A 13,887-nucleotide genomic window follows, 5' to 3' on the forward strand; every position below is an offset into this window, starting at 1 on the left:
CCTTGGAAATCACGCGACAGCCATGATTCTATGGAAGCAATCCAAGCACTCGCGACCGATTCTGCTCAATGTGGATGTCCTTAGAGACAATGGGTTTGTGTGGGAACAAACGCTTGTACCCGTCCAAGACGTCATCAAACACCTTTAGCACCCCCAAATTCGTCCGAATCGTGATTCGTGATTGCTACTCCCCCAACTCGCCCTCCATTGCCCGTAACCATCTCAACCCCTTCCCCCTTCATCCTGTGACTCACAACTGTAGGTCTCGTGTTGCTTGTTCGCGCGAGCATCACATCGAGTCGCTAGCCGCTGCTCCTTCCTCCATGCCTGTCTACCAGAACCCTCATAGTTGACGAGTAATTTAAACCTCGGCCGAAAAGGCTCTTTCATCAGCCCGCTTCCATCCTAACCCCCAACAACAGTCAGCTAACGATTGTGGATCAGAAATACGACGGATCAACTCCACAGACCTCCATGGCACACGACAGCATATCCTATAACAATGTATCTAATCATTTACAAGTACATGCATGTGAAAACGGAACAATGGGCGCTTAAATTTGACACGGGTGACTGCAAAAGACACGGATGAAGCCCAAGAAGAGACAAGAAGGAGACTGCAGGTGCAGGTAAAAAAACGTTAGAGCCAGAAAGGCCCCATTTTGTTGACAGAACTAAAGCTTGTTGTCGATGCTCGAGCTGAGCTGTGAATCCTCGCCCAGGCCTTCAGTCGCAGCTGCGAGCGCGGCCGAGAGGTCGAGGTGGAAGAAGGGTGTCAGATCATTGCCCCAAATGAAGGGAATTCCAATGCTGGCAGGCTCAGATGGTCGTCGACCAGCCGGGTAGTTGCCCTCCTCCAAATTCTTCTCGACACTATCGCGCGAAGGCGTGTTATCGTTCGACGACGAAGCTTCACCGTTGCGCTGATCAAGCGTGTGCACATCGTACAACGCCTCGCCGATGGTGACCTTGCGGATCTGATCGGTCTCGTCATCGTCGTCGTGCAGATCGACGCGGCTCCGGCTGGCGACAGCTCCATCACCAGCAAGACCAGCTTCAAGCTCGGTAAGCTGCTTGTTAGGACGCCCCTGGAAGGGGTATGCTGAACCCTCGTTGGCAGATTTGTGGCTCATACGCTCGATGGCTTTGGCGCGGCGTTCAGCCTCAGCCTGTTCACGTGCGCGAAGCTCGTCAGCCGAGAGCGTGATGTTCTGAGGCTGCGATACGACAGGCGCAATCTCGGTAATACGCTTGGATGGGAAACCGAGGCCGAAACCACCGGCGAGCAAACCACGTCGGATCCAAGGCGAAAGGATGTTGGCAAAGTGGAACTCTACCTTGGCATCGGCATATCGCTCGACGGCAGTGCGAACATCGACGAGCGTCTGCACCGAAGTTGTGTCGACATTGCTCACCGAGCTAAAGTCAAAGATCATGGCGCGAAGGATAGGGCGCCTGTCGACGACGTGGGCGGCAACATCAGCGTCATTGAGATCGTTTTTGCGTCCGCGGCAGGTAGCCGCGCGGAAAGCCTTGACAAGAGCCGGGTTGGGCGCGCCAGGATCGTTCCAGGGACGGTCACCGAGCCGACTGTTGGAGGTAGGCTTGCCTGGACGCGTCTGCTCCTTGACTCGGTCGATGAGGAGGTCGGCAAGGTGCGATGCGTTAGGGTAGGTGAAGGCCTCCTCGAATCGGTAGATGAGCACACCGGGCGGGGGAGGCTCGACGTGAATCGAGGGGTCACGCAGGCCGTCCTTGTCGTCGAGAGGCACAAAGACATCGCGATGCGAGAGTGTGACAGCGGACGAGTGAGGGGAGGTGGTGCCGTGGTGAACGCGGACAAGACCGAGCCATCGACCGCGAGGGCGGGCGATGCGGATGAGGAGCAGTGCCAACGAGGCAGCTACCGAGACATAGACACCGTTCTCGGTGTTGGAGAAGACGGTGGCAAAGACTGCGCCGAGGAAGATGATGAGCTCGAAGGGGCTAATGAGCCAGAACTTGTATGAGACCGAGAAGGGCACGAGCAAGTCGGTGACGGCGTGAATAATAACGGCGGAAAGGACAGCGTTGGGAATCCAGTAGAAGGTACCGCTGAGCGCGTAGATGGCGATGAGAACGAGGATACCGGTGAACCAACCAGCCAAGGGAGTGCGCACACCAGACTTGGACTTGATGGCGGTACGCGAGAAAGAACCGGTAGCAGCGTAGGCACCGAAGCAAGGGCCGACAAGGTTGGTGACACCGATGGCGATGAGCTCCTGGTTGGGGTTGATCTTGTAGTTGTTGAGACGACCGAAAGACTTTGCAATGGCAATGTGCTCGAGAAGAAGCACAACCACCGAGACAGGCAGCTGAGGGGCAAGGTCGGAGAGGAGGGTGGTGTTCAGAACGGGCTGACCAATGTGTTTGAAGCCACGGGGAACGGTGAGGAGGACGCTGATGGGGTACTGTTTCGGGTTCTTGTAATGGCCCAACCAAATGCGCGAGGCGACGGTGAAGACGATGATAACAAAGGCGTTACGCAGCACCGAGACAAAGAACATGGTACGAGCGGTGCGTGGGTAACGGGTGGGGAGCCAGCCGCAGAGCCACTTGACAAAGTAGAGGAAGAAGAGGGCTGGTAGACCAAAGGCAGCGTTGATGTTGGTGTGGGGGAGCGCCTTGAGCGTGTCGATGACAATCTGGTAAGCGGGATTGCCATTGGTGTTGACTTTGCTGAGACCGAGCAGCTTGGGCACCTGACCAGCGGCGATCTGGAAGGCGGAACCCGTCATGAAGCCAGCCACGGCAGGGGTGGGGATGAACTCGATGATGAAGCCGATGCGAAGGAGACCGATACCAAGACAGATGACACCGCACAGAAAGGCAAGCGCGGTGGCAATAACTTCGGCAGACCAAGCGTTGGTCTTGTTCATGACGTGTTGGATGACGTTGAAAGTTTGGAGCGACATGACAGCGACGGGACCGATGGTGACATCCTTGGAGGTGGCGAAAATGGCGTAGACCATGACACCAACAAACGACGAGTAAAGACCGAATTCAGGCTTGAGACCGGCAAGCTTGGCATAGGACATGGATTGGGGAACGACGACGAGGGCGACAGTGATACCGGCAATGACATCGCCGATGAGCCACTGGGTGTTGTACGAGGCGATCCACTTGCGGAAGGGAAAGAGACTGTCAAAGTAGTCGGCAGCCTTGGAACCGGGATGATTGAAGATGTTGGCAAGCCAGTCACGACTGCTGACGACAGGGACACCGAGACGCTTCATTTCGGTGTCGTTGTAGCCGATGGTCCACTTGAGAGCATTGGTGCCCCTCTGTCGCAGAGAGGGCTTGGCCTCTTGGTGTAGTTGGGAGGCCATGATCAAAGGGGAACGATTTGGTGGCGAAGGCAGGACCAACACCGGAGGGAACACAGAAGCGAACAGGGATAGGGAATAGGATCGGAAAGGTGATGTAAGAGAGAAGAAACGGAAGCGGTAGGCTATATAGTCTTTTAGAGTTGCGAAGAGAGGTTGAAAGCGATCTCAGACTGCTGGTGCTGCTGACTGTTGAAGAACCCAGGTGAAAGCGTTGAAGCGGTGTTGACGGCACCAAGATTGATGCTTGCTACACTGGAGGACAGTGTTTGTCGAGTGGTAACAATCACGAATGTGGCGACAGAGAGAGAGAGAGAGATCGCGTGCCAAGGCTGGACGAATAAAATTTTGATCGAGCAAGCGAAGCAGCTGCCGGCGTCTCCAGGCGGAATGGCGGAAGAGGGACCCAGAAACAAGTGTCAAGGGTCGGAAGCGTACCGTGGCCAAGACAGGCTCGGGTGAATGAAAGGTGTGCAACTCCACGCGATTGACAATGGAGGCGATTTGAACTTTTGACAAGGGAAGCGCTCGAAAGGAGCGAGCCTCGTGGCTGCTTCTCAGCTTGATGCAGACGAAGCCAAGCGAGCTAGCGGTGAATGCAGCAAGGATGCGGCCTTAGGCAGAAGCGGGAAATCACGAATCAGCAGCAACTGATTGCATTGATAATCGTGAATGTGGATGAGTAAAAGCTAGGCCTGGACTCGCGAGTTCTGTAGGGGAGGACTTGCACAGCACTAGCGTGGTACCTAGAACTCGAAGAGGCGATGGATGGAATGCCGACAAGCTTATGGCAAGGTGAAGCGAGTGAACTGCAAAGGATAAAAACAGAAGGCGGTAGAAGAGCACCCGCGAACGCAAATGGCGTGCTGAGCCGGTTACGAGGTGAAACGAGGATGGTGCGAGGAAGAGACAGTTTGCTTGACTAACAGCTGTCAATAGATGTAAGATGTGTGCTGTAGAGAAGCGGTTGCTGCTTGAATTGCGGCTTGAGAAACGCTGTGGAAGGTGCCATCATGAATCACGAATCATGAATTGGACGGGCGGGGTATCCAGCAGAAGCAAGTATAGCGTGCTTGTGATGAACAGGCGGAACGATTCACGATTCACGATTCACGATTCACGATTCTTGAATCACAATCACGATCCAGAAGAACAACAAGCTCAGCTCGAGTACACTGTCATAGAGTGCGCCTGCTGAGACAAGGTCACGCCCATCTCAAGGTCATTCGTGATTTTCCATGATGTGATTAGTGATTCATGAAAATTTCAAAGTGCGATGCACGATGGGGGACTGCGGATGTACCGGGGTTTTTTGACCAATAGGCATCTGAGCAGGTTCTGCAAGTGTGACAGAAGAATCGCTTCGAATTGCGACATCGGACGGAGCTGTCAGTCTGCGCACATTTTGGCTGCATGCAAACTGCAGCCACGGGGTCGTTAAGATCACACACATCACAGCGCAGTTGACGCGGTTTCCGTGTCCCATCTAGCGAATCCTCTTGTTCGCTATTGGCCACCTCGATCATCGACTCGGCCTGGGTGGCGAATGATGAAGAGACAAAGATCCCATAGCTGAGCTCGTGCGTGCATTGTCGTGAGGCGTGGTCAGCCAAGTGGAATTTTGCCAACTGATTGACGGTGCAAGTCACAGTGAGGCAAAGTGTGCCAAGACTCAAAGCGGATCAGTCCCCGCTGTGGCACATCTAGAACGATAAGTTAACAAAAATTTGTGATGTATTAGCAAAAAGTTAACAGGTAAAATAAATTTTTAAACCGTGAATCACGAATCATGAACACAAGCGTGAAGCTGCCGCGGATGCTCTCCACATTCGTGATTGGCGAGTCGCATTCGTGATTCTGCGGATGAACGGCTACACCCGACAAGAAGCGTGAAGGCAACGTAGCTGAGAGGATGAGTAATGCTTCGATTGTCATGCGGTGCAACAAGGCATCATCAGAAGTTTCCAGAGATCAAACCTTACATTCTTGATTACATTCGTGATTCTTGATTATTGGCCCTTAACAATTCACGAGTAGTATATGATAATATCAGACAGGCAGAGGCTCGAGGCTCGAGCAAATCACGAATCCGCTTCACAAAAAATGTGGAGTTTTTGTCAAACTTTCACGAAGCACGCCATCCGGCACAAACTCGGTGACGAGTTGACGTTTTTTGTACGGTAGGCGACAGCGCTTCGGTAGATTCACGATTTGCGACCCTTCGATCCGGTCAACTAAAATTCCCGACTAGCGTTAACTTATGTAGAGCTTAGCTTGTTACGTCGTCTGCTGCAAGATACCGGAAAAAATAGCTTTAGCTATGTGTTATGGTCATTCACGATTGCTCGTGCGAAAAGTCAACGATGGCGCCTTGCGTTTCGTGTTGTTTCGTGCCAGGTCGCCATGCTACTTTGGCATGTGGCCCTAATCTTCCTCCCACGCTCACTTTCCAAGTTCACTTCCGACAACAGCACCGCTGCGGGAAGCCTAGCTGTCACAGACCAGCAAGCCACTCAACTTTGGCTCCGCTTACAAATTAGCCGAGTTACAACGCAACTCGACCAAGCCGGAAAACAGAAAGCTGCATGTTGGCGTGATGACTCTCGTGAGTGTGCTTTCGTCGTCGAGACAGTATCGGGATTGCGTGTGTCAAGCTGCATAGCACGAAGGCTTCTTCTTGTTCATTCCTAGCTTTCCAGCCTTACTTCTCTACAAAGGAGCTCGTCTGCGGTGAGGCTGTTGGCGAGGCTAGCGCTTCTAACGTACAGGCAACGCTTGCCATCGACAAGCTTGTATGGTCGGTGGTTACGGGCCTTACGGACCCAGCTCTGGCAGTGCAAGCCTCACCGGCGGGGATCAACGGCGATCGAACCCGCTCGGGTGGTGCCCGAGGCAAATCAAAGTAAGACGTTGTCGAGCAGGCCGCGGCCTGGTCGACAGCATTTCGTTCCTGCGGTGGGGTCGAGGTCGAGACCGTGTCTGGCGTCGATGGCGTTATCACACGAGATGCTGACGACGCTGGCGAAGAGTGTCCAGACCCGGTGGCAGATCCAGACCAAGTGTTGCAACAGCCTTCCCGACTCTGTGACCTGGCGCGCGCCGCCTGCTCCTCTCGACGTTCCGCCTCTTCAATTTGCCGCAACATGCTTCGTGCTCCGTGTCGAAGCACAGGACTCTGCCTTGCCGCCCTTTGCCTTCGTGCCATAATTTCGCGTCGTAATGTGTAGTCCGCTTCCAGTAATCCCGTCGGATTCGTTGCGCCAGTGGCCGCACCCGCATTCGCCTCTGCTGTCGAAGCTTCCTGGGTGTCCTTGCTTGCAATGTGTGGTAATGGTGGCTCTGCTGCTGCCAATTCGGCTTCCGTCATTGGATGAACCGTCTCGTTGTGTAACTTTGCCACTTCGTCGGCCTGAATGGCGGTACGACTGGTGGAGCGTGTGGCTGAAACGCTGCTTCCGTCAGCATCTCTGTTTGAGAGGTCTACATCCTCTTGGCCTTCCAGCCACCTGATCCTAGCTGCTCGCGTCCACTTTGGTTCGTAGTTGGAAGCCAATCCCACCTCGATTTTGTCTTGACAGTTCTTGCAACTACATTCCGTATTCAACGGAGCCTCGAATGGCCATCTACCAGCTTGAATCTCGCGTTTGATCGATAGGTCGTCAATACGCATCTCTGATGCGGTGCCGCTGCCAGGGCTGGCGAGTTCCGACGATCCAGAGTCTTCAGAAATGGCTCTTCGGAAGCGTCTCCAGCGTGACAGCTTGCTCTTTTCTACAGGCGCCGCCGCCTGCTTGACATGGTTGGCCGGTCGAGATACGGATGTGTCGGCATTGGTATTCCACCCAGACGCTCCACCTTCATCCTCGGGAAAGCCGAGCGGCGAAGGACAGACGACGGGCACTCCGTCGGCTCGCCTGCGTTGCGCGAAGCAGCCATCGCGGTCATGCGAGCGCGTGGGGCGCAACGGGTTCATGCCATCGCTGCTCAATCTGGGTGGACCAGGTGCCTGCGGAGTGCTGTACCGGACGAGACAGCTCTTGCGCCTGCTGCCGGTGGACATGGGACGTTGATTCCGCAGCTCGCTGACACTACGCACAAATGGACTAGTACAGCGAGGCAATTGGTATGTTAGCGATGGTGAGTTAGCAACAGTATGATGAACACCCACCACCGATGCACGACGAGATGCTCCAGAGATGGCATGCTGGAACTCTGCATCCACGTCGTCAAAGTCCGGGACGCTTTCGTTAGAAGGTGAAATGTCGACGAATTCATCGTCATCGAATGGTATCGTAAGGTTTGGTGTTCCTCGGGCCGGAATGGGAGCGACCAGGCGGGGTCCGTCGTTACTGTTGGAGTTAAAGGCAGCCGAAACATTTGCGTCGATGGTGTTGGTGCTTGTCTCTAGACGGTCGTCAGTGCTGCCATTGACGCTGCTCCAACTTGCCAGACGTGTCTTCCACGAGGTAGTTGCATTGGGTGGAAAATTGCCTAGACCCACCACCTTTTTGAGAACGGGCGACTTGGCTCGCGCGAGTTGGGGTGAAATGGTGCGTGCAATTAAGCCGCTTGGTTGAGTGACGATGGGCGGGGACTGCGCGCGGGTAGGACAAAGGCTGAGCAGCTTGCGGAGTTCTGAGCAGTCGGTCTCGGGTATGACTTGGCACTTGTGGTCAAAGGCAACCTGTTTGACGCCGGGCGAAGCGGTGCGGGTTCTTTGGGTATGAAGATGCGACATGGTGGTTCGATGGCGTCACTGTTTGCTCCTTGCTTCCGTAATCGCCCGCATCCGACGTCGTATCTCGAATTTTAGGTCTAGCAATGTCGACTGTTGTGCAGTGTGGCAAGTGTTGTTGCTTTGGCGTCCAAGTGTTGATGCTCGAGGTGGTGGAAGCCTGTGCTTCTCGTCCGAGCGGTTCTAGTGTTTGAGCATAATGGACAGATCCGATATTGACCGTGCGTTGATCGCTCAGCCGTTCGATTGGCGACGTTGGATGAATGGCGCTCGCGAGATGATCGTGTTTAATGGGGATGATGGATGTTGATCAGGAGCAAGCATGTCAAGCGACGTTACAGTCACGAGTCACGAGTGCAACGTGTGTGTTTTTGGTCGTTGTTGTAAATTCGACTTGAGCCCGTGGGGCAACACTCACAGACTCATCACCGCAAGAAGCGATGTGGTGTGTGTTGGTGGAGACTGCAGGCGGTGCAGCACAGTCGCAGAAGCATGCGTGAGTCGTGAGTGACAGGGCGTGCACCTCTTTTGAAATTTTTGATTCACGATTTCTTCGGAAATCATAAATTGCAAATAAATTATGGGCTGAGAACCCTGGTATGTTCCATTCACGAGTTGAAAAGTCACGAGGGCAGGTGTAGACCCTTTTTTATTATTATTGATCATCACGAAATCACAATCGTGAATCACAATAATAATTGAATGGCCTGGCCTGATCCTGTGTGCGTGTGACTCGGGAACACAGCCACGAGACCCTGCTTGGCCAGCAGGGGTGCAAGCACTCACATTTGTTGACGCCAATGAATCGGCACAGATGGAGCGCACATCTCGTTTAGCAACCACGCACATAATATCGATGTCAGATGTGGCTATTCTGCACCTTGCCGGTGGTGTATCTGCGCTTGCCAGGATAATGGGCTATTATTGACGCTGTCAGTCTACAACGCTCTACGCTGAGCGCCCCATCCTCAAACATACGCGTGAGATGCATGTCAAAGCTGGCTCTGATGGGGCCTTGAATTGCCACATCTTCGAGGGATGGAGCTAGCCAGGCGAGGATGCTGCTGTCAGAAGAGGCAATCTTTGGATTCAGCAGCAGCAGCTGATTGCCCAAGCGTTTGGTAACAGCTTCACTCATCGTAAATAAGATTCATGTTTGACTCGTTAGAGCCGTCTGCGCCCTCCACTCTGTGGGACTCGGGATCTCGTGCGATTTCTGTGATTTTGCTGGATCATTCGTGATTCACGATTCATGATTTGGTGATCTCCGCGAACAGGGCGGGCGAGTCACAAAAGCGCGTGAGTCGTGAGTTATGTGTGAGAGAACCCTTGAGTCGTGAGTTGAGCACCATGGCAAACTGTAAGCCATCTTGGCCCTCCTACAAGCCGACGATTGACATCATCCTCGTCCCGTCCCGTCACTTCCCTTCCGACAGATCTGCACTAGTTAAGTCTTTGTCAACTCGCAATGCTCGTCAACGTGGATTGATTCTGGGCACACCTCAATCATGGCCAGCCGCCTGGCATAAAGTCGGCTTACCCGAAACTCGACCTGACAGCGTCAATGACAGCGTCAATTTGAAGTTGACACTCGCCGTCGCTCTACAGGATTGCACAATCCAGCCATGTCGTTTTACAGTGCCTTTCCCACGAGCCCGCTCAGCCGCTCGGCGCTGGCATCCGAAGCAGTCGTCGAGCGTGAGTCAACACCAAGGACGCAGACGAGGCGCTCAAACGCCTGTGCCTCGATCACGTCCCCGCTGGGATACGGTGCTGCACCTCGCCTCAACTCGGTCACGCTCAATTCTGATGGGGATCGCTTCGATCCGATGCTTCCAAGTCCACCGGAGCCGTCGCGCTTCTTCCACTCTGCCGCTCTGCCTTCGCGCCATGTCAGTGGTCCAGCTCGCCTGTTGCGCAACCCTTTCACTCGGCCTTTCCGGTCGCCCACCCAAAACAACCCCTTCGATGATGGCTATGATGCATACGCTGTTTCCCCTCCTATGTCATCCTCGAGCTTTACTCGATCCATCGACACTCGACGTCGCTCATCCGGGTTCAGCATCTCAGCTTCCAGCCCGACGCCCAATTTTGGCAGTCTCGTCGGCTCTTTCCAAGAATCCCTTCTTCGCGGCCGTATGTCGATGCCAGCGTCCAAGCCTCTGATCTTTGATGCTGAGATCGGCGTGCTTGGCATGGGCAGGTGCAAACCATCGCTTCGATGCCCGCCGCATGTTCACGTCAAGTTCCCTGCGCACTTTTACGACCTTCATGCCAGCGATAAACCAGCTTCAGTGCTCAATTCTGGCTCCACCGCCGCTCTTGGAAGCCCCTATGTTGGGACCATCGATCTCGAGGCTCACTACCATAATCTTCTCGTCACCAGCCGCCTCGAAGCACTCGGCGCCAATGGACCGGTTGCATCCGCCGACCAAGCTGACCTGCCTCCATTTCCTGGATACGCCGTCCCGCCGAAAGGTCAGATCCAGCTGATCGTCAAGTACCCTGACTACAATGCTGTTAAGCTCTTCCTAGTACCCTACGACCTCACCGACATGCTGCCGGGAACCAAGACCTTTGTCCGTCAGACCACCGTGTCCCGTCCTAGATCAGAGAGCAACAGTGCGACTGCCGATTCAAAGGAAGAATCTCAGCTCGGCAACCGCTCCTCATCCAACATCGTTCGAGCAACGCCAACAAAAGAAGCTCTCCGCTTCGCGATTCACTTGCAGTTCTGCTGTCCACCTACCAAAGTCCAACACGACGATCACCAGGCTGGATTCGACGGTTCTGCTTCTCGCCGCTTTCGCCCTCGTGACGACGCTGGTCGGAATACGGCCAGGAATTCGAGCAGCCCACACTGCAGCCGCCGCGCTCAAACAGGCAAACCGTCCAAGATCTTTCTGCACAAGAGCATCCGTCTCGTCTTTGCTGCTCGTGCCCTGGACTCAAACGAGAAGCTCTTCGATCAGGTCGAGACGCCCGGCAAAGGACCGCAGCGCTTTTCCACGTACAACGGTCCCGATGACGAATGGCATCAACTTCACCATGAAGCAAAGGCAGCGCGTCTCTCCGCCGATCAATGTAAAGCCCCTCTACCTGCACACTCGTCCATCTGTGCATCCGAGCTCGGCTTGCATGCGCAGCAATCCATTCACAACGGTCTCGGCATCGCCATTCACGGCACAGCTCCACATGCTGCCCGATCAGGTGGTGACAGTGCGTCATTGCACGAGAGCGTCGCGCCGCTCAACTCGGATCCGAATGGCGAAAGATGGCAACCAAGCAGCCCGTTTGCACACCAGTCCGCAATTTCACCCTCTCCCGCCGCCAGCGTGCTTCTGCCCGCCACAGCCGCGTGGAGCCTGAGCAGCCATGAAAGCAGCTTCGGTGCGCCTGCTACAAGGTGGCCACACTCTGTGCCTGCTGACCAACAAGATGTACACCAACTGGCGCGCTCGCTCGCGTCGACTCGTCTCACGGAAGCTCTTGCACCGCCTCAGGATGTCAAAACACCGGCCAGCGAGCCAGCGATACAGATATCAGAGCCTGCTGCATCTGGACAGTTGGCAACCCGGGCTACAGAGGGAGCAGGCGCATCGAGCATGCAGCATTTTCGCCCTGCAGTGTCGGCTTGTGCACGCCCATCGCGCATGCGAGCAGCATCGACGGCAAGTCTGTCGGAAGCACGTGTGCAGAGCGTGTCTGCACTCGGTCGGCTTGAAGAAGCTGAGATCGTCGTTACGCAGAGTAACAGTGTCTCTGTTGACTCAGCCTTTTCGCGCCGGTCGTTGCGGCCCACAAGAACAGCGGTCGGCGATCGCCCGGATCTGATTAGGAAGCTTTCCGAGCAATTTGCGCGAGGCTTCACACCTTCGCCCACGGCAAGTCCGATGGTGAGGCCTACGACGGCCTTGCGGCAAGCAGACGATGAGCTTGTGGAGATCAGCATTGATAATGCTAGTGGCGTGGGCGGGTGTGACTCGGCTGGCGGCCGAGGCCGGGCCAGAGCAGCCGCAATGGCGTTTGATCCACACTCCACTAGACCCCTACGTAACGATGTTTGTCACATGTACGTTTTTCCCGATTAGTTCCTACGTTTCTCAATTAGTTCCTACGTTTCCCATACGTGGTATTCCGCATTGTAGCATTTCGCATTGTAGCATCTCGCATCTCGTCTTGTTGGCCTCGCATCGCATCGGTTTGTACGACGTGTCGATTCAAGTAGTGATAGCTCGCTATGTGGAGGCGAGCATGTGTGCTCGAGGCAAGACAGTCCTGTTACGGCGGAAACGAGGTGTGCAGAGCGGCGTAGGAGTGCTGCGTGAGCTGACTGGCATGCAGCGCGGAGATCAAGGTGGTGCGGAAATGTCAGGCGGTACGCATGTCTGAGTCACGAGTCGTGAGTGGGGTTACGACGTGTTTGTGTGGTTAGGGCGCATTTACCGGCGGTAGACAGTCACGAGGCACGAGTGGTGGGTGGTGAGTGAAATCGGCGTTACATGGCCGAAAATTTGCGACGTCTTAGGTGCATGGACGCGTTGGAAATGTGGGCGAAGCGCGAATCAAGAATCACAATCACGAATTTTGAAGCACGAATCGTTCATCGTGAATGTCGGGCTGGGCTAGGGTCCAGGTCGAGGTTGGCCAAGATATAAATACTGCGATTCTGTACGTTGGTCGTGATTGCATCGGGAGTTGACAAAGAAAACAATCCACGAATCGTAGAGGTAAACATGTCGACATTCTCAAGGAAAACGTTTGACGCCGCGGCGTATCTGGCGTTTCGACCGTCGTATCCACGGTGGGTATATGATAAGGTGTTGACGTATCATTTTGGAGGAACGAGGCGCAAGGTGGGGGGGTTGGCGTTGGATTTGGGGTGTGGACCGGGGGTGTCGACGCTTTCGCTGCTGCCGCATTTCGAGCGAGTGATTGGGATCGATGCTTCGGAACAGATGGTGAGCGTGGCTATCACGCCGGAAACACGTGGACTTCCAGCGGAGCTACTACCAGAATCGCAAGATGGGTTGGGCAAGCTCGAGTATCGTCAGGGTTACAGCGAGCAGTTGGATTTCCTGCAAGATGCGTCGGTGGATCTGGTCACTTGCGGTCAAGCTGCGCACTGGTTTGATTACCCCTTGTTTTGGAAAACCATGACAAGGGTGCTCAAGCCAGGTGGAAGCGTATGTCTGTACGGATATCCGGATTTCTTCCTACCAGACTTCCCGAGCACACGCTCGCTGCTCAACCGCTTCTCGCTCAAAGACGGTCAAGCACCGGCTTGTCCGGAATCCGAACCCACCGAGCACATTGACTCGATCGCTGACTTTTGGGAACAACCAGGTCGATCCATCGTCAATCAAGGCCTCCAACCCGTCCCGTTTCCAACCACGTACGCCGAGCTTGCTCGGTACTGGAACGCTTCCAGCGCGCTCAAACGAACCTTTTCCACGATAGGTCTTCCCCAACACCACATTTGGCCGTCGTGGCCTCCGCTAACCACGGCGCCGCTCGAAGCCGAGCTGGACGATCATGTCAAGTCCGAGTTCCAGGGCGAACAGTCACACGCCACCATGGACAAGCTCTTGAACTGGTCGCAGCTCGCAAGCTATCTCAGAACTTGGTCCGCTACGCACACCTACCTGCAACAGCACCCGGAACAGAGCCAAAACGGCGCGCCGGATGTGGTGGATAGGTTTGTACTCCAGTTGAGAAATCATATCAAGAAGGCCAACGGTGGAAACGACGTAACCAACTGCATCTCAGATGGCCGCTCTGCTTTGT

The 13,887-nt window shown here is 54.7% G+C and overlaps 4 protein-coding genes across 4 annotated transcripts; 2 read left to right on the forward strand and 2 right to left on the reverse strand.

Annotated features, from left to right (window-relative positions):
• Window positions 1–674: 674 nt before the first annotated feature.
• Window positions 675–3,368, reverse strand: UMAG_05933 (putative Sulfate permease; the record flags this gene model as incomplete). Its single annotated transcript, XM_011393967.1, has 1 exon — window positions 675–3,368. One exon carries the CDS (start codon window positions 3,366–3,368, stop codon window positions 675–677), a length of 2,694 nt encoding a protein of 897 aa, XP_011392269.1.
• Window positions 3,369–6,066: 2,698 nt separating this feature from the next.
• UMAG_05934 (uncharacterized protein) lies at window positions 6,067–8,103 on the reverse strand (the record flags this gene model as incomplete). Its single annotated transcript, XM_011393968.1, has 1 exon — window positions 6,067–8,103. The coding sequence occupies one exon, from the start codon at window positions 8,101–8,103 to the stop codon at window positions 6,067–6,069; it is 2,037 nt and encodes a 678-aa protein (XP_011392270.1).
• A 1,622-nt stretch (window positions 8,104–9,725) lies between these two features.
• UMAG_12025 (uncharacterized protein) lies at window positions 9,726–12,191 on the forward strand (the record flags this gene model as incomplete). The annotated part of the gene is made up of 1 exon (XM_011394045.1): window positions 9,726–12,191. The coding sequence occupies one exon, from the start codon at window positions 9,726–9,728 to the stop codon at window positions 12,189–12,191; it is 2,466 nt and encodes an 821-aa protein (XP_011392347.1).
• Window positions 12,192–12,836: 645 nt separating this feature from the next.
• UMAG_12026 (uncharacterized protein) lies at window positions 12,837–13,887 on the forward strand (the record flags this gene model as incomplete). The annotated part of the gene is made up of 1 exon (XM_011394046.1): window positions 12,837–13,887. A coding segment is annotated over one exon (1,051 nt), but the record flags the coding sequence as incomplete, so codon positions are not given.

Source organism: Mycosarcoma maydis, chromosome 20 (genome assembly GCF_000328475.2).
Source record: "Mycosarcoma maydis chromosome 20, whole genome shotgun sequence".
Lineage (NCBI taxonomy): Eukaryota > Fungi > Basidiomycota > Ustilaginomycetes > Ustilaginales > Mycosarcoma > Mycosarcoma maydis.